The 24,762-nt window shown below is 43.1% G+C and overlaps 1 protein-coding gene across 1 annotated transcript in view; it reads left to right on the top strand.

Moving 5' to 3' along the window:
* LOC120981463 (piRNA biogenesis protein EXD1-like) overlaps positions 1-18,544 on the top strand; it is a 144,417-nt gene extending 125,873 nt beyond the window's left edge. The window contains exons 10-12 of the mRNA XM_040411002.1: positions 7,331-7,474; positions 9,825-10,016; positions 18,123-18,544. Of these exons, the coding sequence (XP_040266936.1) occupies positions 7,331-7,474; positions 9,825-10,016; positions 18,123-18,248 (462 nt within the window). The 3' untranslated portion in view covers positions 18,249-18,544. The remainder of the gene's footprint in view (positions 1-7,330; positions 7,475-9,824; positions 10,017-18,122) is intronic.
* The last annotated feature ends 6,218 nt before the right edge of the window (positions 18,545-24,762 follow it).

Here is a 24,762-nt window from a genome sequence, read left to right as displayed (position 1 = left end):
ACGCAAGAGCACACCACGCTCCATTTTACGCCGATCCCGCAATAGGCAAAGAAGATCTGGCCGCGTTTCATTTAGTTCTACAGAACGCGACTCACAGGAGTCTTCACCAGATACCGCTGATCCCCCTATGAGCACTGTGGAAAGGGATCCCAATCCACGTTTGACATCCGGTAATCAGCACAGAAAAGATGCAAAAAACGACGTGCAGGCCAGCGGCACCGGAAAAAATCACCGCTATGCGTCCAGGCAAAAGAGATAACTGAAGATATACAAGTCATCAATCTGTCGGCAAATTATGGTCTTACAAAAGGGACTTTCGTTTTCTCCCACGCATCACTTCAATCTGTACCGGACGATCCTTGATGTTCACAGATTCGCCCGGAACCTAACGCTAAGGAAACATTTCCGGGGGGAACCTTTGGGAGACGCACCTGGTAGCGGTGTTTCCCCTCCACCACAAGCTTCACAGGACTCTGACATTCATCAGGACTATGTTGTTCACTCCCCGCAATGGGCCCCACGTGATTTCGGCACTAGTTATGTTAGTGCTGCTTTCTCCCTGCAGCCAACCCCACGGGACTCGAATACTAATCACAGCAGCACTGTTCCCTCCTCGCAGCAGGCCATACGGGACTCTGGTATTAACCATGGCAATGCTGCTTTTTCTCCACAGCAAGCCCCAGCGAACCTTGTCATCAAACATGGCACTGACGCTTCCTCTTCGCAGCAAGCTCCACGGAACTCCGATACCAATCGCGGATATAACAGCAGGACTTTCCCTACAGTCTGCACTGATGCTCTTATTAGTAAGTCTGTTAATGTTACGCCCGCATTATTTGGCAATACCATGAGCTTTGCTGAGCTTCTTCATTGTAACTCCCTCCAAACTGGTATTAGTGATGAGGGGGGGTTACATTAATACCTCTGTGTCCTTTAAAACATACAATAGGGACTTTTACCCTATTCAATCTCGATCAATTGCTTTGGATAAATACCAAGAATTGGTTGAAAAAGATTTATGTCTTTTGTATGATACTTCTAGGACACAGGGATATTCTAATATGACCGTAGCGGAAAAAACTGCCCTGCGAGACTTAGGAGCAAGGGAGGATATTATTATCAAGGAGGCAGACAAGGGGGGGGTCAGTGGTTGTATTGGACAAGGGCCTATATGGATCCCTTGTTACTACTATGCTGGATGACATCAATGTTTATGTCCGTCTGCCCAGTGATCCACTGAGGAATTTCCAATTAGAAATGAAGAAACTCCTGGACTGTGGGGTATCATGTGGCTGTCTCAGCGTCAGGGAGCGGGAGTACATCTTTGTGGAACATCCTATAGCTCCCATTTTTCATGCATTACCCAAAGTCCACAAGGATGTATTCCCTCCACCCCTCAGACCCATTGTGGCTGGTATAGGCTCATATTCTGAGCGCTTTTCTGAGTGGGTGGACTCCCTGCTACAGCCCCTGATACCACTCATTCCAGGGTTTCTCAAGGACACCAGGGCGGTGCTACAAGCCTTTGCTGATTTTAAGTGGAGGGACAACTATTCGTGGATAACAGCGGACATCACGTCCTTATACACTAATATTCCCCACAATTTGGTTATTATTGCGCTGAGGTGGTTTTTTGAACATTACAGTGATTACACCCAGACATTGAGGGAATATGTTGTCCATGTGGTGGATTTCCTCCTCAGGCACAATTATTTTTTGTTTGGTGAGAATTTTTATTTACAGGTGTCCGGGGTGTCGATGGGGGCCAAGTTCTCTCCCTCCATTGCTAATATATTTATGGCATGGTGGGAGGGGTGCTTTCTCCTCATCGACACCCTCCCACTCCTGGACCACCTACTCTGGTATGGACGTTACATTGATGACCTACTGATGGTGTGGTCTGGCGATGTGACGTCCATACCAGAGCTAATGGAATATTTCAATTCCAAGGTGGATAACATACAATTTGTGTTTCATACTCACCAAACTGAGATTCAGTTTTTGGATCTGTGCCTGAGGGGGGACCCCTCCACCAGTGTAGTTAATACACTTACCCACCGAAAACAATTAGCAGGCAATACCATACTTCTGGCCCAGTCATGCCACCCCTCCCATACTATCCACAGCATCCCCAGGGGTGAACTTATACGTGCCCGTCGGAATTGCTCCGATCAGAGGGCTTTTGAGACAGAAGCCTCTAACATAACTAATACGCAGGGATTATTTACAGCGGGATATACAATATGCTAAAAAAATGGTTCCGCAAAACACATACGGATGTCTGAATGGAGCCTTACAGGGGGCTGATCACCCCCTGTCATTGATCACCCCCCTGTAAGGCTCCATTCAGATGTCCGTATGTGTTTTGCGGATCCACGGATCCGCAAATCACGGACACCGCGGATCCGCAAAACACGGACACCGACAATGTGCTTTACGCATTTTGCGGATCCGCACATTGCCAGAAATATATGGAAAATGCCTTTTCTTGTCCGCAATTGCGGACAAGAATAGGACATGTTCTATAGGCTCTACAAAAAACGCAGTGTTCACCCAATCAGGCCTGATCTTGTGCGCACACTTGCGTCCAGTCCGCCCCACGGCAGTGACAGAATTTTTTTTTCTGATCACTGCAAAAACACCGTAAAATCGCTGCGGCGCTATAAAAAGATCACTTTTGAGGGGCATGGCGAGTTCATAGAAGATTTTTTATTTTTTTTTGTCACAAGTTAGCGGAATTTTTTTTTTTTAATTTTTTTTTTTCTTACAAAGTCTCATATTCCACTAACTTGTGACAAAAAATAAAATCTCACATGAACTCACCATACCCCTCACGGAATCCAAATGCGTTAAAATTTTTAGACCTTTATATTCAAGACTTCTCACGCTTTAGGGCCCCTAAAATGCCAGGGCAGTATAAATACCCCACAAGTGACCCCATTTCGGAAAGAAGACACCCCAAGGTATTTGCTGAGGGGCATATCGTGTCCATGAAAGATTTAACTTTTTGTCACAAGTTAGCGGAAAGGGAGACTTTCACAAGTTAGCGGAAAGGGAGAAAAAACAAAAAAAATATCAATTTCCGCTAACTTGTGCCAAAAAAAAAAAACTTCTATGAACTCGCAATGCCCCTCACGGAATACCTTGGGGTGTCTTCTTTCCAAAATGGGGTCACATGTGGGGTATTTATACTGCCCTGGCATTTTAGGGGCCCTAAAGCGTGAGAAGAAGTCTGGAATCCAAATGTCAAAAAATGCGCTCCTAAAAGGAATTTGGGCCCCTTTGCGCACCTAGGCTGCAAAAAAGTGTCACACATGTGGGATCGCCGTACTCAGGAGAAGTTGGGCAATGTGTTTTGGGGTGTCATTTTACATATACCCATGCTGGGTGAGATAAATATATCGGTCAAATGCCAACTTTGTATAAAAAAATGGGAAAAGTTGTCTTTTAGAGAGATATTTCTCTCACCCAGCATGGGTATATGTAGAAAGACACCACAAAACACATTGCCCAACTTCTCCTGAGTACGGCGATACCACATGTGTGACACTTTTTTGCAGCCTAGGTGGGCAAAGGAGCCCACATTCCAAAGAGCACCTTTAGGATTTCACAGGGCATTTTTTACACATTTTGATTTCAAACTACTTCTCACGCATTAGGGCCCCTAAAATGCCAGGGCAGTATAACTACCCCACAAGTGACCCCATTTTGGAAAGAAGACACCCCAAGGTATTCCGTGAGGAGCATGGCGAGTTCCTAGAATTTTTTTATTTTTTGTCACAAATTAGCGGAATATGATGATTTTTATTTTTATTTTTTTTTCTTACAAAGTCTCATATTCCACTAACTTGTGACAAAAAATAAAAACTTCCATAAACTCACTATGCCCATCACGAAATACCTTGGGGTGTCTTCTTTCCAAAATGGGGTCACTTGTGGGGTAGTTATACTGCCCTGGCATTTTAGGGGCCCTAATGCGTGAGAAGTAGTTTGAAATCAAAATGTGTAAAAAATGCCCTGTGAAATCCTAAAGGTGCTCTTTGGAATGTGGGCCCCTTTGCCCACCTAGGCTGCAAAAAAGTGTCACACATGTGGTATCGCCGTACTCAGGAGAAGTTGGGCAATGTGTTTTGGGGTGTCTTTTTTCATATACCCATGCTGGGTGAGAGAAATATCTCTCTAAAAGACAACTTTTCCCATTTTTTTTATACAAAGTTGTCATTTGACAGAGATATTTATCTCACCCAGCATGGGCATGTGCAAAAAGACACCCCAAAACACATTGTCCGACTTCTCCTGAGTACGGCGATACCACGTGTGACACTTTATTGCAGCCTAGGTGGGCAAAGGGGCCCACATTCCAAAGAGCACCTTTAGGATTTCACAGGGCATTTTTTACACATTTTGATTTCAAACTACTTCTCACGCATTAGGGTCCCTAAAATGCCAGGGCAGTATAACTACCCCACAAGTGACCCCATTTTGGAAAGAAGACACCCCAAGGTATTTCGTGATGGGCATAGTGAGTTCATGGAAGTTTTTATTTTTTGTCACAAGTTAGTGGAATATGAGACTTTGTAAGAAAAAAATTTAATAAAAAAATCATCATTTTCCGCTAACTTGTGACAAAAAATAAAAAGTTCTATGAACTCACTATGCCCATCAGCGAATACATTAGGGTGTCTACTTTCCGAAATGGGGTCATTTGTGGGGTTTTTCTACTGTCTGGGCATTGTAGAACCTCAGGAAACATGACAGGTGCTCAGAAAGTCAGAGCTGCTTCAAAAAGTGGAAATTCACATTTTTGTACCATAGTTTGTAAACGCTGTAACTTTTGCCCAAACCATTTTTTTTTTTTACCTAAACATTTTTTTTTATCAAAGACATGTAGAACAATAAATTTAGAGAAAAATTTATATAGAAATGTAGTTTTAAAAAAAAAAAAAATTACAACTGAAAGTGAAAAATGTCTTTTTTTTGCAAAAATTTCGATTAATAACAAAAAAAAGTAAAAATGTCAGCAGCAATGAAATACCACCAAATGAAAGCTCTATTAGTGAGAAGAAAAGGAGGTAAAATTAATTTGGGTGGTAAGTTGTATGACCGAGCAATAAACCGTGAATGTAGTGTAGTGCAGATTTGTAAAAAGTGTTCTGGTCATTAAGGGTGTTTAAGCTAGGGGAGCTGACGTTGTTAAAGTGCAATCATAAAAATGTTTTTGCTAACAGGGTTTTTGGACATTTTGCACTTTTGGTAGTCAGGGCAATTTTTGCAGTAGACACCCTGCACATTGTTAAAATGCTACTCTCTTTTTTATGCACACAGACATCTTCATGCAATTTTGCATTTCTGTTATTTTTCAAAAAAATTTATATTAGTGGGTAAAAGTGTGACCCAAGCAGAAAGTTATATGCAGCACAACTCTTAAAAACTAAAGTTCAGCATGTGCAGATTTCATACATTTCACTTAGGCCAAAATTTACATACACATTGTAATGCAGCATGTGTGGACTCACTGTGAACAGTTTTGGCTTGGGTCTAGTCCTGAGGGTGTTGTCAAGGTGTACCCTTGGTTTTTTACTCAACTTGGAAATCTGGACTTCACTGCAGGGGCCACCAAGCCACTACATCTAGGTATAGTCTCTGTTCAGAAGCTATTGACCCAGGAGAGTCACGAGACACAAGTGCATGACACCAAGGAGACTGTTAAGAACGTGGTCAGTGAACAAGTCAAGGTCTGAATTCGTGCAGTATGGTATTCAGGTGGTAGGTCAGGACAGGCAATTCAGAGTTATGACCTTGGCTGCTGAAGTGCCACCCTGAAAGGATGTATGAGATATGTCCTTGGCAATGATTGGTTAAAACTTAAAAAAGGAAAATAAAATTCTTTGCATCTCCATTTTCAGCCATAACATCTTTTGGTCTACTTAGCTGGTAAGGGCTCTTTTTTGTGGAGCAAGCTTTAGTTTTTATTAATACCATTTTAAGGTACTTATGACTTTTGATGGGTTTGAAAAATCTTTTAGAGGGAGACAAAACAAAAAAAAAAGTTGATTGAGTCATTTTGGTTTTATTTCATAGCGTAGTTTACGGTGTTCACAGTATGGCATAAATACTTTTATATTTTAATAGTTCTGGCATTTTTAGATGCAGCAATGCCTATAATTTTATAGGGGATAATAAGGGGAGATTTTACTTTTTTTTTTTTTCTTCTTAAAAATAATGCCTTTCCTTTTCCTTTTTTTATCTTTATTTTTCACCCCATAAGTGGACTAGAACATGTGATCATTGGATCGCCTTTTTCATAAACTGCATTAAAATACTATTGCAGTCTATGGCAGTGTCACTATGTTCGTATTAAGCCCTGCCGTCCTATGAAAGGCAGCAGGCACCCATTAGCTATGGCGTAGGACCCATCATCCACCGTATGTACATGTACAGGAGATGTGACAAAGATGTCACACAGTCCTATATTTCTATTCAATCTGACTAATGCAAATCAGAAGTGACCATTTCACAAACGACATTTTGTAAATTTCAGAGTGACTTCAATTATTCATTGCTTTCTCTTAAGGCACAGTTTTTGGAAGCTAAGTGTTCATTCACTTCAGTCGTCTGCTGGTTAAGTGGTGGTGAAACTCTGCATTTACATACCCATACAGCGATTTTCTTCACAGTATGAGGATGAGCGATGGCTGCTGCTATCCTTTGTCCCTATACAAAATCAATGTTCCTGGGCAGCAAAGTGCTGTTTAGTCAGCACAGTCTGCTGCCCGGGATGGATGATTGATCAGTCTGCATCTCAGATCATTTCACCTAATGAGCAAGTATTTAGCTTGTTCATCGTGTGATCTGTGGCACCTTTAGACGGGAAGGAGCGTTCATAGGATCGTTCATTCCCGATAATCGGTACGGATATAGGGCTGTGTGAATGCAGCTTCAGATACAGGAAGCTTAGACATCCTGCTGTGCTGCCAATGCCACAAGGGATTTCATGGCAGTAAGTGGATGTCTCACCAAAAATGTACAGTATAGCAAGCAATCTCAGATGTAACCTTCACAGACATGATCCGTTATTACTTTTATAAGGTTTTGAAGATGTTATTTATAGAGTGTCTGTCCCTCTTAGATACATTCTATCACAGTATTTGTGATGCATAAGGTCTATTATATTTAGTTACATTTATGTAATATATTCCGTACTTCATTGACTTATCCATACATTAGAAAAATTATATTTTAACAGCCTTGTCCCTTACTTAATGAAGGCACTAAATAACATATTGTACACTATTATTAACTCTATTCATTTGTGTGTTATGCTTTGTAGGTAGCTGATGTCTACCTATTCTCAATGGAAACAGCTGGCTTTCTTCCCAGTTGCACAAGTACTGTTAAGGAATGTTTGACTCGATATCTTAAGCTGTCACCCTCACAAGTTTCTTTCTTAATATACAAGGAAACGCTAATGAAGGTTAGTGTGTGTCTATGTTGTTGTTTTTTTAAACAATATAATATAATGTTGGCCAGAATATTGTTGTCTTTCTCCCCGTTTCCTTAGATCAACTAATAATAACATTATGTGGAGTAAAAAATGTGAAGATAACAGGAAGCGAACAAATATTAATCCAAGATACGCTGTTGGGAATTTCTTCAAATGTGACATTACACCTGAAAAAATGTTCTTGAAAACTTTAAAAATTGCTTCCAGAATTCCAACATCCTTAAAAAAAAAATTACATTTACAAAATGATGTCAACATAGAGTAGACATATGGGGAATGTTCATTAACAACAATTATGCGAGAAATTACTATTTGTCTTAAAATCATAGAAATTCTAATTTAGAAAATTGCTAACCTTTCCAAATTTTCTGCAAATGTTTTTTTTTTTTAGATGTAAAGGTACCACATATCCACTAAAATTTACCACTAACATGAAGCAACTATTTGTCATGAGAAAACAGTCTTAGGGTCCATTCACACGTCCGTTGTTTCTTTCCTCATCTGTTCCGTTTTTTGCGGAACAGATCTGGACCCATTCATTTTCAATGGGTCCTGAAAAAAATCGGACAGCTCAATGTCTGATTTTTTTTCAGGACCCATTGAAAATGAATGGGTCCAGATCTGGTCCAGATCTGGTCCAGATCTGTTCCGCAAAAAACGGAACAGATCAGGAAAGAAACAACGGACGTGTGAATGGACCCTTAGAATCACTTGGATCAGTTAAATCGTTCCAGAGTTATTACTTCTGACACGTCAGATTTGAAAAATCGGGCTTCAGAGTTTGGTCCAAACTGGCTTTTGCTGGAAGGGGTTAAATTGCATTTTCATGTTGAACTTTAAATTTTTTATTATTTTACTATATAAAAAAATGTATATAATCCTGCAATTTTCACAGTGGTCACTAGTCTTCAGAGAGCAGCTACTTGGGCCATAGACACAATAGGATAGGAACTCATCCCACTGACTTATACGGGAGAGTTTTTAGGCATGCTCTATGACCTGTGCAGAGGTCTGGAAGGAGATAATGAACAGTAATCTCACCAATTGTGAATGGTGGATTCTGTGTTATCTGTCAGAAGTCTGACGGTGAACTAGAATTAGTAATGTCTGAGTAGGACTATGACATAGTGGGAATAACTGAGCCATGCATGGATGATGGCTATGACTGGGAGGTCAATTTACAGGGTTTAGTCTGTTTAGAAAGGATTATCATAACCAGAGGGGGGGAAGGGTTTGCCTTTATGTAAAGTCCTGTCTAAAGCCCAAACTAAGGAAAGATATCAGTTAGAAAAATTAACACATTGAGTCACACGGGCAGAAATACATGGAATGAAACCAATAATAAAATACTGATAGGGGTTTGTTATAAGCCACCTAATATACCAAAATCCACATAAAAGCTACTAAGGGTAAAGGATAAGGCAGCTAAGCCTGTACTCTGCACTGATGAGGGCAATCACCCTGAAACAGATGTCTGAAGATGAGCTACTTGCTCCAAGTCATGTCTCAAGGCCAATTAGGCACTCTCTATACAGAGATATAGTGTCCCCTGGATCCTGACCTAGGCCTCTCAGCCAGTTAAGCCAGTACTCTCTGCTCTGCACCGATGAGGGGCAATCACCCTGAAACAGATGTCTGAAGATGAGCTACTTGCTCCAAGTCATGTCTCAAGGCCAATTAGGCACTCTCTATACAGAGATATAGTGTCCCCTGGATCCTGACCTAGGCCTCTCAGCCAGTTAAGCCAGTACTCTCTGCTCTGCACCGATGAGGGGCAATCACCCTGAAACACCTATCTGCAGATGAGGTGCTGGCTTAATTATTATCCAAGAGGTTTGGGTAACCCTTTTATTATGTAATTTGTGTTGGAATCCCATAGCTTTCACCAATGCATTTTGTCCACTAAATATTATTTTAAACGCATACCACTTGGCATTATCATCAAATAAGTACTTCTTGTACCAGTGAGTCAGTAATCTATGGATATTTCTATTTTCAGGTTTCACAAATTTGAGGCTTACCTCACATTTAGACATGTTGTATGTCTCCAATTGCTTTCAGTCTTGTAGGTACAGCTGCAACCCCCACTGGTTTGAAGAACAGCGGGGTCCAGCTTCCCACTCAGATGAATGGATTAGGATTTGTACATTCATTTAAAGGTTTCTGTATGCACATCACATGTATCATTCTCGAAACTGCTAGACCTTGACTTCTTAAATTGTCTAATTAAAGAAACATTGTTCGAAGCCCATCAAATGATTGTGCTGAATATGTAATGCATTTACATTTTTTTTAAAATATGTATCATATCTCTATGCAGAACAACCCGAGTATCTGGTGTGACCGTCCACTACCAACAGCTGCACTGAAGCTACTGTCTCTGGAAGTAGTACACCTTTTGCCTCTGCGCTCAGCCATGCTCGATGCCATGTTGGCTGACTACACTTTGTTGGTTGATGGTTATCTTAATACCTGTAGCCAAGAATCACCAGATATTTTGCCCAGCAGTGAGGTATCTAACAATTGATTTATGAAAGCTATTATGTAAGCTATTGTTCTTTCTTATAGTGTTCAGCAAACGTTCAAAAAATCCCATCCGCAGTGCAGTGGAATCCACAATCCATCCTTTATTTTGACTTTAATAAAAATGCTACTTTATTCTTCCTAAAGTGGCCTGCCCTCTCCCACACCTGTATTTTGTTACCTCTCCTTTACCCATCCATTTGTCACATCGCACTGCCGGCCCTGAACTAGCCTGACCCGTCGCTCATATGTGATATGTGAGCATGCGCTTACGGCGTGCACAGGGTCACATTTCAAGCCACTGGCCCTTCTGTCCGTAGTCTGACACTTCTTAGAGTGCATGATAATAAGACTGTGGAGCTGTGGGCCTGCTGCACATTGCAAGCCGCCGGCTTTGTTGCTCTCTCTCATTATCCTAATCACAGATGGCTTGCGATGTCCATTTTCTATGTGTGGTTTACATGACATTGCACATACCGCAGCTCCATAGTCTCATTATCACGCACTCTATGGAAGTGTCAGACAGGCTAGAGAGTACAGGGCCAGCAACTTGGGATGTGACAACTCGCATGGCCAAGCCCCATAGTCAGTCTCTCTCTCTAGACTAGTACAGCAGGGACAGCGTGCAGTGTCACTGTGACACATTCCATAGGTCATCAGTAAAACATCTCAGAAAACCCTTTTAATACACTGTAGTTATTGACCGTTTACTGTGGTAAAGTTTTTATATTACAGGTTTTCTTTTACATTCAGTTCCTTCATTACTGAGGTTTGAACTAAAGTTTCTTTACTGAAGTATTTAAATTTACTGCAGTATATTTTTGTTAAATCTTTTTTTGTAATTTTTATTTTTATTTTTTTAAAGGGGACCTGTCACTTAGCTGATGTCTGTTCTTTATATGGGGCTAATACTGAAGTTTTGGACATGTTCTAGCTTTTTTGCAGGACTGCGGAATGGACATACAGATGCTGCCCTTTTTTTTTTTTTTTTTTTTTTTGTGGACCCATAGAAATGAATAGGTCCGTATGCAATGGGTGTCAGATGGGGACCAAAAATAAGTTTTTTGAATGGGGCCTAATTAACATGATAACTTTATTCTCTCGGTCAGTAGGACTACCTTGTCACATCCCAAGACCTATAACTTTTTTTTTTTTTTCTTTCTATGCAGCTATGGGGGCTTGATTTTTGCAGGACAACTATTAGTTTCCATAGGTATCATTTTGGGGTACATAAAACTTTTTGATCACTTGATCACTTTTTTTTTATTCTAGTTTATTTTGTTTTTTCTTCGTTTTTTTCAGCATTCACTAAGTGATAAATTATGTGATAATTGTGTAGAGCAAGTCATTAAAGGAAATGTGTCACCATAGGTCAAAAGCTTAGGGCAAGGACCTCAAAGGTAGTATTTTCCGAAATACTACCTGTACCACGGGCCACACAAGAAAGGCAGCGGGAGATTAGGGAAATTAACAAGTGGCTCAAGAACTGGTGTAGGAAGGAGGGGTTTGGGTTCCTGGAGAACTGGGCCGACTTCTCTATCGGCTACAGGCTCTATCGTAGGGACGGGCTGCACCTCAATGGGGAAGGGGCAGCTGTGTTGGGGAAGAAGATGGCTAGAAGGTTGGAGGAGTGTTTAAACTAGGGACTGGGGGGGAGGAAAATTACGTTACAGGATGGGAAGATAGTGCAGATAGAGACCGGGGGCAAGGTAGTGGGACTGGGGGAGGAATGGAAGGAGGGACTAGAACAGTTCAGAAGGAAAGGTGTAGGGTAAAAAATATACATAAACCTCTCAAATGTATGTATACTAATGCCAGAAGCCTGACTAATAAAACTGGTGAACTGGAATTAGTGATGTGTGAGGAGGACTATGACATAGTGGGAATAACTGAGACATGGCTGGATGATAGCTATGACTGGGCAGTTAATGTACAAGGTTACAGTCTGTTTAGAAAGGATCGTCAAAACCGGAGACGGGGAGGGGTCTGCCTTTATGTAAAGTCCTGTCTAAAGCCCACACTCCGTGAAGATATAAGTGAGGGACATGAACATGTGGAGTCACTGTGGGTAGAGATATATGGAGCTAAAAAGAACAATAAATTACTAATAGGAGTTTACTATAAACCACCTAATATACCAGAGTCCACAGAAAATCTATTACTAAATGAGATAGACAAGGCGGCAAATCATAATGAGGTGGTTATTATGGGGGACTTCAACTACCCAGATATAGACTGGCAAACTGAAACTTGTATATCTCATAAAGGAAACAGGTTCTTGACAATAACCAAAGACAATTACCTCTCCCAACTGGTTCAGGACCCCACTAGAGGGACGGCCATACTGGACTTTAGTATTAACCAATAGACCTGACAGAACAACAGACGTGCAGGTTGGGGGACACCTGGGAAATAGTGACCATAAAGTAATAACCTTCCAATTATCATTCAAAAGAGCGTTTCTACAGGGAGGAACAAAAATACCAAACTTCAAAAAAGCTAAATTTAGCCAACTAAGAGAGGCCATAGGCCTAACTAAATGGGATAAAGTCCTCAAAACTAAAAGTACAGCCACAAAATGGGATATCTTTAAAAGCATCCTAAAAGCTCATTGTGAGAGGTACATACCGTATGGGAATAAAAGGTTAAGGAACAAAAAGAAACCAATGTGGATAAACAGAACTGTAAAGAAAGCAATAAATGACAAAAAGAAAGCATATAAAACACTAAAACAGGAGGGTAGCACGGAAGCACTGAAAAACTATAAGGAAAAAAATAGAACATGTAAAAAACAAATAAAGCAGCCAAACTAGAGACCGAGAGATTAATTGCCAAAGAGAGTAAAACTAACCCTAAAATGTTCTTCAATTATATAAATGTTAAAAAGTATAAATCTGAAGGTGTCGGCCCTTTAAAGAGTAATGAGGGGGGAGTCGCAGAGAGCGACGAGGAGAAAGCAAAGCTGTTAAATATTTTTTTCTCCAATGTATTCACTGAGGAAAATAAACTGTCAGATGAAATGCTGAATGTTGAAATAAATTCCCCATTAAAAGTATCCTGTCTGACCCAGGAAGAAGTACAACAGCGACTTAAAAAGATTAAAATAGACAAATCGCCAGGACCGGATGGCATACACCCCCGTATCCTAAGGGAATTAAGTAATGTCATAGCTAGACCCTTATTTCTGATATTTGCGGACTCTATACTGACAGGGAATGTCCCACAGGATTGGCGCATGGCAAATGTGGTGCCAATATTCAAAAAGGGTCCAAAAACAGAGCCTGGAAACTATAGGCCGGTAAGTTTAACATCTGTTGTGGGTAAACTGTTTGAAGGTTTTCTGAGAGATGCTATGTTAGAGCATCTTAACGGAAATAAGCAAATAACGCCATATCAGCATGGCTTCGTGAGGGATCGGTCATGTCAAACTAATTGAATCAGTTTCTATGAGGAGGTAAGTTCTAGACTTGACAGCGGCGAATCAATGGATGTCGTGTATCTGGACTTCACCAAAGCATTTGACACTGTACCACATAAAAGGTTAGTATATAAAATGAGAATGCTCGGACTGGGAGAAAACGTCTGTAAGTGGGTAAGTAACTGGCTCAATGATAGAAAACAGAGGGTGGTTATTAACGGTACATACTCAGATTGGGTCACTGTCACTAGTGTACCTCAGGGGTCAGTATTGGGCCCTATTCTCTTCAATATATTTATTAATGATCTTGTAGAAGGCTTGCATAGTAAAATATAAATTTTCGCAGATGACACTAAACTGTGTAAAGTAATTAACACTGAAGAGGACAGTATACTACTACAGAGGGATCTGGATAGATTGGAGGCTTGGGCAGATAAGTGGCAGATGAGGTTTAATACTGACAAATGTAAAGTTATGCACATGGGAAGGAATAATGCAAGTCACCCGTACATACTAAATGGTAAAACACTCGTTAACACTGACATGGAAAAGGATCTAGGAATTTTAATAAATAGCAAACTAAGCTGCAAAAAACTGTGTCAGGCAGCTGCTTACAAGGCCAATAAGATAATGGGTTGCATCAAAAGGGGCATAGATGCCCGTGATGAGAACATATTCCTACTACTTTACAAATCATTAGTCAGACCACACATGGAGTACTTTGTACAGTTCTGGGCTCCAGTGAACAAGGCAGACATAGCAGAGCTGGAGAGTGTCCAGAGGAGGGCAACTAAAGTAATAACTGAAATGGGGCAACTACAGTACCCTGAATGATTATCAAAATTAGGGTTATTCACGTTAGAAAAAAGACGACTGAGGGGAGATCTAATTACTATGTATAAATATATCAGGGGACAGTATAGAGATCTATCCCATCATCTATTTATCCCCAGGACTGTGACTGTGACGAGGGGACATCCTCTGCGTTTGGAGGAAAGAAGGTTTGTACACAAACATAGAAAAGGATTCTTTACAGTAAGAGCAGTGAGACTATTGAACTCTCTGCCTGAGGAGGTGGTTATGGTGAGTACAATAAAGGAATTCAAGAGGGGCCTGGATGTATTTCTGGAGTGTAATAATATTACAGGATATAGCTACTAGAGAGGGGACGTTGATCCAGGGAGATATTCTGATTGCCTGATTGGACTCGGGAAGGAATTTTTTATTCCCCTAAAGTGAGGAAAATTGGCTTCTACCTCACAGGGTTTTTTTGCCTTCCTCTGGATCAACTTGGCAGGCCGAACTGGATGGACAAATGTCTTTTTTCGGCCTTATGTACTATGTTACTATGTTACTATGTAAAAATGTAATTTGCCTGTTAAAATCAGATAGAAGCACATATTGTTTTTTTCTAATTTGCTTTTATTTACTGATTGTAGATTTGTTTATTCTATTTCCTGAACATGATTATGTGGGCGGCCATCTTACCTGAGTTGTTTTATGGCAGCCCCATGGTTCATAGACACAGTGGTCAGGTGGGGACCTCAATGACCTCTATGGGAGAGTTCTCTAGGCAGACCTGTGCAGAGGTCATTGTACAAGGAAAGAATAAGATGTGACAATCATCTATTGTGAATGGAGGATGCGGTCTTATCTTTACACAGAGGTGATATCCCCTTATTACAGGCAGGATTAGAATGAGTTAACTGCAGTAAAGTGATTTGTATAAACCAATAAAGTGCGTCAATTATTAGACTCAGCGGCCAGTGCAAAAACTGTAGGATTTTCTCTTTTTGTTTAATTATATGATATAAGTGGAAAATTAAAAACAAAATCATCAAAAATTCTTAAAAAATATGTTAAAACATATAAAAGTAATTTAAACAGCAGGTCATTTTATGATGACACATTCCCTAGCGTGGCAATACCAAATATGTGAGGGAAGGGGATTTTATTTTTGCAATTTATTTCAAGTGAAAACGTTATCCAACTTTTACACTTTATTAGTCCCACCAAGAGACTTTGATATGCGATCTTCTGATCGCGTCTATGATACACTGTACTGCTTTTGCATTTTGTATAGTACTATACTGATCAATAAAGAGAGGCCTTGGATCCTTCATTAGGCCCTCAGCTGCCGTACTCAGACATTGGCACTATGCAATCTTGTTCTCGGCAGTGCAGATACCGGAGAGAAGGAGCCCCCTCCCTTTATACCACTTAGATGTCATGGTCGCTGCTGGCATGTAAAGGACAAAGCTCCCAGGATCAGAGTAGACACCCAGCTCTCATATGAGGGCTGGGCTCCTGCTGTCTACTGCACGGTAGATCCATTCAGACTAGGCTTCCGAAAAAAGGTGGTGGCCTAGCCTGAGACTCATTAGTGACTTCCTAAAAAGGCATATTGGTTGGTCACTAACAGGTTAAAAGGGTTCTCCAGGAATTAAGACAATGAGAATACTTAAATATTACTTAATTATAAATATATTCCTAAATACCTTTCATTAAATATAATGGCTAGTTTTGTCTAGGGAGCAATCTTCAGGAGAAATAAAATGGCCCCCTTCCTATTAGTACATACAAAACCTGTCCTAATCACACAGCAGGAGAAGCCACAGGAGGGCCCTGCTTCAAAGCCCCAGGCCTGATTGTCATCTGATGCACCTCTTGGCATGTTCAGTGTACATGCAAAATTAGTTTCCACCCCCCCCCCAGGGGGTCCAGGCTTCAAGGAGAAGGTCACACCTCGCCTCCACCAGGTTGGAGCCAACTGAATCCTGCAGGAAAACCCCCAGCAGGGAGTATCCGCCCTTGCCCTGGATCAATGAGACCTCCCAGACATGTTGGCACCTACCTTTCATAAGGAATTATGAACCGCCTGGCCATCGCAGGCGCAAACCGGATACATATTTGTGGCCACGAGGTACGTTCCCATGGTCTTTGGTTAATGGGACGAGGTCAGGGTAGGGAGATATCCATATCTCCCCATAGAAGCCACATAACGGTACCAGGTTTGGACTCTACTTGTAGCCGGAACCTAGGCAGGTCCATTGGTCCCAGAACCATCTCCCTATGACCCTCTGGTCTGGAGCTATGAACCTTAAAGGGTTTTGTGGGTCATTTGCTGCCAGCCCAGAAGAGGGGGAGTGGACCCCTCCCTGAGGCGGCAGGGGAGGGGCTGGCTACAGGTTAAAAGTCTGGTGCCAGCAAGTAGGCGCGTCTTTCTCTGAAGAGGGGTCACATCCTACAAATGTGTTTAGAGGGACCCAGGAAATAGCTGAGATCACGGCCCTTCATGTGGACTCCAGCAAAGAACAGCTCACAACTAAAAGGAACTTTCATCTTATCCGGTAACTGACTTTTACACTGCTTAACCCTGTTGTAACCATATAACCTGTAATCTGTAACCTCAGACCACTGTATATATTGTCTGTGTATACTGTGTTATATCTAGTGTGCCCATACAGCGATTAAATCTATAATTTAATCTTGTGCTATCTTGTATCTCGATCACGAATCCCCACATCCGTGTTTTGGCCTAGTTATAAGCTACCGCGGGTTGGTTTCTGACCCTATATAATCCCGTTAGCGGACCGGGCTTATATCAAACGAGAACTGGTGGCAGATACCCAGGCTGAGGAGTCGCTGTTTCACTGCGGCAGTGAAAAGGCTCTCTCAGCTTGTTGCCTCTCTGTGCCCGCGTGGACAGGAGGTGTGTGTAAGCTATAGCAACCTGACCTTACGTGCTCCACTGGAGGGAGTAACTTCACGTTTTTGGTAGATCCGTGACCATACCACGTCTCTTGAGCTCGACGTAGTTGACGTCAAGTGGGCACGAGGTGTGGTAGTCATCACAATTTTAATTTTCTTAATTCCCGGATAACCACTTTAAGCAGGAAAAGCTGAGCTCTGATCTGGTTGCCATGAGGCCAGTTTGTCTATTAGACGAGGCTATAGAGTTGTTTCATCCTCTTCTCTGCTCTGCTTGTCAGGGGTTATGATCCTGTATACAGCTGATAAGATCCTCAGCTAAATCTCTGCAGGAATGGGGTTCATGAGGAGCCATGAAGTTAAGAGAAGACAGACAGGACAGATTGGTAATGTGGGACTGTGTTAATGGAGACTGCATGCAAGTGCTGCTGCTCATTAGCCACACCCCACCCTCCTCTCTGTACTTAGTCTCCTCATGAACTCCATTCCTACAGAGATTCAACTGAAGATCATTTTAAACTGTATTTGGGATCATAATGCCTGACGAGCAGAGAGGAGGCTGATGCCGCTCTTCAGCTCAGTGTTGTGAAGTAACTTGTCGTCCTGTGTGATAAGGGCAAGTTTTGTGTGTTACCATTTTATTTCTCCTAATTATTGCTCCCCAGACAAAATGAGCCATTATAACTGGTATTTGGGAATATATTTATAATAAAGTAATATTAAAGTATTTTCATTTTGTTAATTCCCAGAGAACCCCTTTCAGGTAGTAACGAGAAAGAATGTTGAATATATATATATATATATATATATATATATATATATATACACACACACACACTGTGTGTATGTAATATATATATATTTATTAGTGTGCATATCTGTAATGCATATTTCTTTATAAAGAGTGCATGTGTGTATGTATATATATTATGTTACATAGATTTTTCTTTTTATGTTCTTGAACAGCCTACCTCCAGGGAGCTTCCAAAAGAACTTCAACAGCTTTCTGTGTTGCAGCAAAGGAGAAGAGAACGGGCATTGAAGGAACATGAAGTTAATAGCCTAGGATTCCTAATAAGGGCTGAAATATAATGATTAAATTGTATTCCATTCATATAACTCTGTTTGTTGCTTGTAATGGTTGTTTGCGGTTTATTCACTGAAATAGATAAAAATATTCAGTAGTTTTTCGTTATTTATTCTTGTTAATTTGCGGTTATGATACATTACTATTCTACCAGTAAACTTTAATTACATTTACAAAAAAAGAACAGGTGAGATAACCATTCGTCATGTCCTAGTAGTTAAAATACAGAAGAAGCGGGTATTGTTACAGGAACAGAATGAACAATAGCATACTGTACTTTGTAAAACTATTTTGAGTTATGACCTAACAGTCATAATGAAAACCCGTTGTAGTAAATAAAAAGTTTTCAATCAAGGATGTGTAAATCGATTTGTAAAAATGAGTCCACAGCTGTTTATTTTTTTGTTGTTTTTTGTTTTCTTTTTTGTTCCAAACCGAAAGTTTCTGTTAGCTTATTGGCAGCTTATTCCCAGTACAATTAGCATTATGCTACATTGCTGACTGCTGAGGAATTAGTGTACTTTTTTTTCAGTGCATCATACCTGTAAATACTTTGTATTGTAGCAGAAGCATTTTACAGCAATAATGCTATCTGCTGCAGCTGAACAATAGTTGTTTTTTTCAGTGCATCATATCTGTGTTGTTTTCAAACATATTGCATTGTAGCACTCGCAATAATGCCATTTTTCTACAGCTACTTTCACACTAGCATTTCTATTTTCCGGTATTGAGATCCGTTATAGGGTCTCAATGCCGGAAAAAAACGCTTCCATTTTGTCCCAATTCATTGTCAATGGGGACAAAACGAAACTGAACAGAATGCTCCAAAATGCATTCCGTTACGTTTGGTTGCGTTCCCATACCGTCATGGGATGCGGAGCAAGACTGATCCGTCATGACCAATAATGCAAGTCAATGGGGACGGATCTGTTTAACTCTGATACTATCTGACACAATAGAAAACTCATCCGTCCACCATTAACTTTTAATGCAGTTCATGACGGACCCGTCTTGGCTATTTTAAAGGTAATACAACCGCATCCGTTCATAACGGATGCAGATGGTTGTATTATCAGTAATGGAAGCGTTTTTGCTGAACCCTGCTGGATCCAGTAAAAACATTAGTGTGAAAGTAGCCTACCACTGAAATGAAAACTTAAATTACACTGTGCACAGAACTCAAGCTGCCTTCCCTGCACAATTCAAGTGGTGTTGGTGGGGAATTAATTGTAATACAAGTGTGCAATGCATGTTTTACAATCCAAAGAGTACTGTTTTAAGTCTGTTACAGGCACAGCATAGTCATGTTCAAGTCAATGGGGCTGAGCTGTGATGCCAAGCACAGTCACAGTCGCTGTACAATGGACAGCACTATGCTTTGTAATCTGCAAGGAGATCACGGCAAACAACTGATCGGTGAGGTGCTGGGGTTCAGATCCTGAAGATCTCATATTAAAGGGGTTGTGTCACTTTAGCAAATGGCATTTATCATGTAGAGAACATTAATACAAGGCACTTACTAATGTATTGTGATTGTCCATATTGCTTCCTTTGCTGGCTGGATTAATTTTTCCATCACCTTATACACTGCTCGTTTCCATGGTTATGACCACCCTGCAATCCATCAGTGGTGTCTGTACTTGCACACTATAGGAAAGAGGGCCGGCCTCTTTGGTGGCCAGGAGCATGAGAGCTCACATAGGCTGGAGCTTTTTTCTATAGTGTGCAAGCACAACCCGTATGTGCGCTAAGAGCTTCCATTATTCATGTATACTCATTTATAGTCGGTATTGTACCACCTTTTTCTAGAATGACCCCCATTTCTTAGCTCTATTGTTTGTATATATAATGGTGTGCAGCCATTTTGTTTTTTATAATTATGTTCGCATCATGGATATGCACCTGTGATCCTGAAGGTTTTAGTCTAAATTTTCTTGCTATATATTGGGGGTGGCACCCCTTTTAGACTGGACACGCCCATCTACCTGGGACTTCTGAGCAGAATATGTTTGTAGCTGGTTCCTACACTGCCCTGAATATTGTAGGCTTAAGTAAGTCCAAAGTGAGGCAGTTTCTTTAGTTATAGGGACCCATCTGCGGAAGCCACCTTGACGCCTGGCAGGTGGGCCCGACACGTATGTGCGCTAAGAGCTTCCATTATTCATGTATACTCATTTATAGTTGGTATTGTACCACTTTTATCTAGAATGACACCCATTTCTTTCCCATATTCATTGGGGGGACACAGAGACCATGGGTATAGCTATGTCCTCTAGGAGGCGTTGACACTAGATAAATCTGTTAGCTCCTCCCCTGGATGCTATACCCCCTCCAGCCTGGAGAGAGATCTTCAGTTTTTTCTAGTGTCAATAGGAGGCAAGACCTCCCTGCTCTGCAGGGATATCCTGAAGATTTTTTATTTTAGTTTATTTTTTTTCCCTTCTTTTTCAGATGGGCAAACAGGGACACCTCGCCTCCCTGTTCTCCCGGGGTCGAGTTGCGCCAGTGCCGTTCATCCGCACTGCTGCCTCCCCCACAGAAGACAAGGTGGACCAGGGCAGCCTCGCTCCCCTGCATCCCGCCAGCCAAGGGGTCACCCATCCAAGCCCCCCTTTCCAGCGTCCTGCCACTACGGTGCCAGTAGCTGAAGGGGTGACCCTGCTGGACCAGAGGAGGGGTGAAGATGGCTGCAGGAGAGAGAAGAGAGGTAAGTACACGGAACTAGGTGAGTATTTAACCCTCTGGGTTGGTCCCCCCTCCCTCTTGGTGGCAATAGTCTGCGACCAGACAGGGCTTCAGCATAGCCCAGCACCCCTGAAGCATTCCCCTCCGGCACAGGGAGTTTGGTTGATTGAGGAGGACATAGGGGGTTAATAGATGCGGTATGCTTACTGGCTCCAAATTAGGTGGACTATGTAACTCCCTTATTTACATGCAGGGAGCGGAGCGCAGCAAGGAGCAGCACATATTCCGCTCACCGACAAGGCGGCATTTACATTTCTCCACCCCTTCAGGAGCGGATGCCGGGCGCGTCGCTCCTAAGGGGGGTTAACCACCCTGCGTTCGTCCGGCACCGCTTCGGTGCTCCGGCCGCGATTTTCTGCCGCCCTGCTCAAAGAATATGGCGGCCATTCACACATGCGGAGGAGCTCCGCTCCCCGACACCTCCCACATTTACTCTCCTTGGAGCGGACGCCGTCGCGCCGCTCCGGGAAGGTGTTAACCGCCCTGCATCCGACCGGCCGCGATTTTTGCCGGTTGCTCAAAATATATAGCGGCCAGCAGGGCAGACGGTCATACATGCGGAGGAGACTCCGCTCCCCGACACCTCCCACATTTACACCCGCTCCCCGACACCTCCCACATTTACACTCCTTGGAGCAGACGCCGTCGCGCCGCTCCGGAAGGGGTTAACTACAGCGCGATCGGCCGTGCACCGCATCGGTGCTCTGGCCCGCGCCTTCTCTGCCTGACCCCTGCTATCAACGGCCCGGCGGGAGGACGCCCCCATTCAGTCCGGCCGATGCAGCAAGGTGGGGGGGAAGGCAATCTCTGAAAAGTCGCGATGCGACTTCCTGGGCCGCAGCCTTTGTCCCTGGGGATGGGGGGGCTCACTCTGGCGTGAATTCTTCCCGCCCTTCTCCCCCCCCCCATTCGCCTGCTGAGCCACTGCCTTAACCCTTCATGGCCACCCACCATTCTTAGGCTGGCACCTGATTATCTGGGGCCCTTCCCCTCAGTACACTGTACATGAGTGGAGGATTTAACCCCTTACTGCCTCTTGTCACTGAGGCCGGTTTCCTAGTTTTATTTTATTTTTTTATATAATAATAAAGGATATGTCCGTCCATACGGGTCCCCCTCCTCAGCCACACTCGCATAGTTCCCAATACCGCTTCCTGGCCGTTTGGTTGATGATTCTCCACCTGGGCAATCCAGTGAGGGACCCCTGCAGGATCCCAATCCGTCCTCCTGGGCCGTTTGGTTGATGATTCTCCACCTGCGCAATCCAGTGAAGGACCACTGCAGGATCCCAATTCCGTCCTCCGGGGCCTTTTAGTTGATGATTCTCCACCTGCAAAATCCAGTGACGGACCACCGCAGGATCCAAATCCGTCCTCTGGGGCGTTTGGTTGATCATTCTCCACCTGCGCAACTCAGTGAAGGATCCCTGCAGGATCCCAATCTGTCCTACGGGGCCGTTTGATTGATAAATTCTCCACCTGCGCCATACAGTGGAGGACCTCTGGGATTCCCAATCCAATTTCTTGGTTGTTGGTTCTCCACCTGCGCAATCCAGTGGGGTCCGCTGGAATCTCCCATCCACCCTCCGGGGTTCTTTGGTTGATAATGCACCGCCTTCGCAATCCGGTGGAGAGAATTCTGGGAGTTTCCGTTCCACCCTCGGGTGGTTTGGTTGATAAGTCCCCGCCTGCGCAGTCCACAACTGCCAGGGGCGAGATTCCGAAGGGTAGCTCTACGCGCAAGCGAACCGCAGCAGGACAATTTTCTCCTCTAATATTTCCGCCCCCCTACTCTTCCTCCCTAAAAATCATGCTCAGACACACCCTCCCTCACTGGGGTGGGTCCGTCCAGAAAGAGGGGAGAATCTCTGATTCGGATCCTGATATGAGTCCGAAGCAATCTTTCAGAGATTGCATCTAGGTGGCCAGCAGTACTGTCGTATGCATTACCCACTTCCTTTGGTGGTGTAACTGCACTACTTAAGGATACAGTGACTGCTTTATACATTGTCCCCTGCCATAGGTGGACTAAGTACAATGACTTGGGGTTCGGGACCTGCCATATGCAGATCCATCGGTGGCGCAATGACATTGTCACTGGTTACATTATGTGCTGTATGCATTACCCCCTTAGGTGCACTATTGCACTCCACGGGGTACAGGATTCGCCATATCCGCTAGTTCGCTGTGGGCATTCGCCCCCCTTCTTAGGTGGGGTATTCTCCCTACCACTGACCAGTATTTGCCGTATGCTCACACCTTCCTTAGGTAGCTAATTACTCTACCATTGAATACGGTTCCAACTGTCCGCTATCCTTCCATAGGAGTGTTGCACATCACCGTGCTTCTGTCGCATTTCCCCCTTCCGCTAGTGATCCACTAGTGGAGAGTAACTAAACATCTTCTGCGGCACTACTGCTCTAGGTGCCTTCGCTTATTTCCAAGAGGGCGTGGCTACAGTTGGTTCTCGCAGGCGCCCGACACTCTTGCCCTAGTGTTATATGGGTGCCACCAGTGAATACAGTGGCTATTCATCATTACATCCTTCTTTTGGTGCTGGTTTCACACCTGATTATGACATCCTCTGTCTTCCAGGGGGTTCCTAGCATCACTTGTGGGTCCCCCCCCCCATCTCCATGAGCCTCTGTTGCTCCGGTCGGTCCTGATATTGTCCGCATCAATACGTAATACATACTCCGTTGTACTTACCTAGTGAGTACGTTCCAGCGGGTCGGCTCTTTTTTCGCTGACTCCGTAGGCTCTATCCACCACTCCCCATTCTCTGGGGAAGTGGTTATGCTGGCGACTCTGATTTAGCTCCTACAGCTTGTTTTCCTCCACAGGTGCGGCTTGTTGCTAATGTTCGAGTTCATGGTTGCTGCAGTGGGACACCCCCCCTCTGGTAGGGGTCCTACCCTGGAGCTAGCTTGGCAGTTGCACCTGTTCAGCGCCCTTCCAGGTAGAATTTTTAGGGTTAGCTCCACGTAACTGGGGCAGTGTGGCACGTGGTTTCTACGGATAGTATTGGGCCTCTCCCTCAGTTTTTGCGTTGCCTGGCTACCACTGTGGTAGCGGTATTATTTTCCCTACATGCTTGGGTTCTTACTGCACAGCCCCTCGCTAGCCGGTGGACTCTTTAGCACCGGATCGGTGGCTTCTACGGCTGTTCCCTCCTCTGCTGGGATATGGGGCTGGCATTGTAGTGTGACTTCCCTTGCCTGGCTTCCTTCTCGGGCGGAGTTCTTTTGGCACGGCCGCTTGATCTTTGGCTACTTCTGTATAGCGTCAGTCTCTTACAGGGTAGGGGCTTAGACCTAGCCTATTGCTTCTCCTGTCTTTCCCCCTATGGCTCATGGTTCATTGTCACCCCGTATGCCTTGGTTGTTCCTACGTTGCTACCTTCCCTCACCTGCGTTGCATGGGTTATTCATAGAATGTGTCGGCAGATAAGAACCATTTGCCCCATCTAGTCTCCCAATATACTGAGTACTATGGATAGCCCCTGGCCCTATCTTATATGAAGGATGGCCTTATGCCTATCCCATGCATGCTTAAACTCCTTCACTGTATTTGCAGCTACCACTTCTGCAGGAAGGCTATTCCATGCATCCACTACTCTCTCAGTAAAGTAATACTTCCTGATATTACTTTTAAACCTTTGCCCCTCTAATTTAAAACTATGTCCTCTTGTAGCAGTTTTTCTTCTTTTAAATATTCTCTCCTCTTTTACCTTGTTGATTCCCTTTATGTATTTAAAAGTTTCTATCATATCCCC

Source organism: Bufo bufo, chromosome 11 (genome assembly GCF_905171765.1).
Source record: "Bufo bufo chromosome 11, aBufBuf1.1, whole genome shotgun sequence".
Taxonomy (NCBI): Eukaryota; Metazoa; Chordata; class Amphibia; order Anura; family Bufonidae; genus Bufo; species Bufo bufo.
The sequence above is the reverse complement of the archived record's forward strand: the minus strand, read 5'-3'. Positions and strand labels throughout refer to the sequence as shown.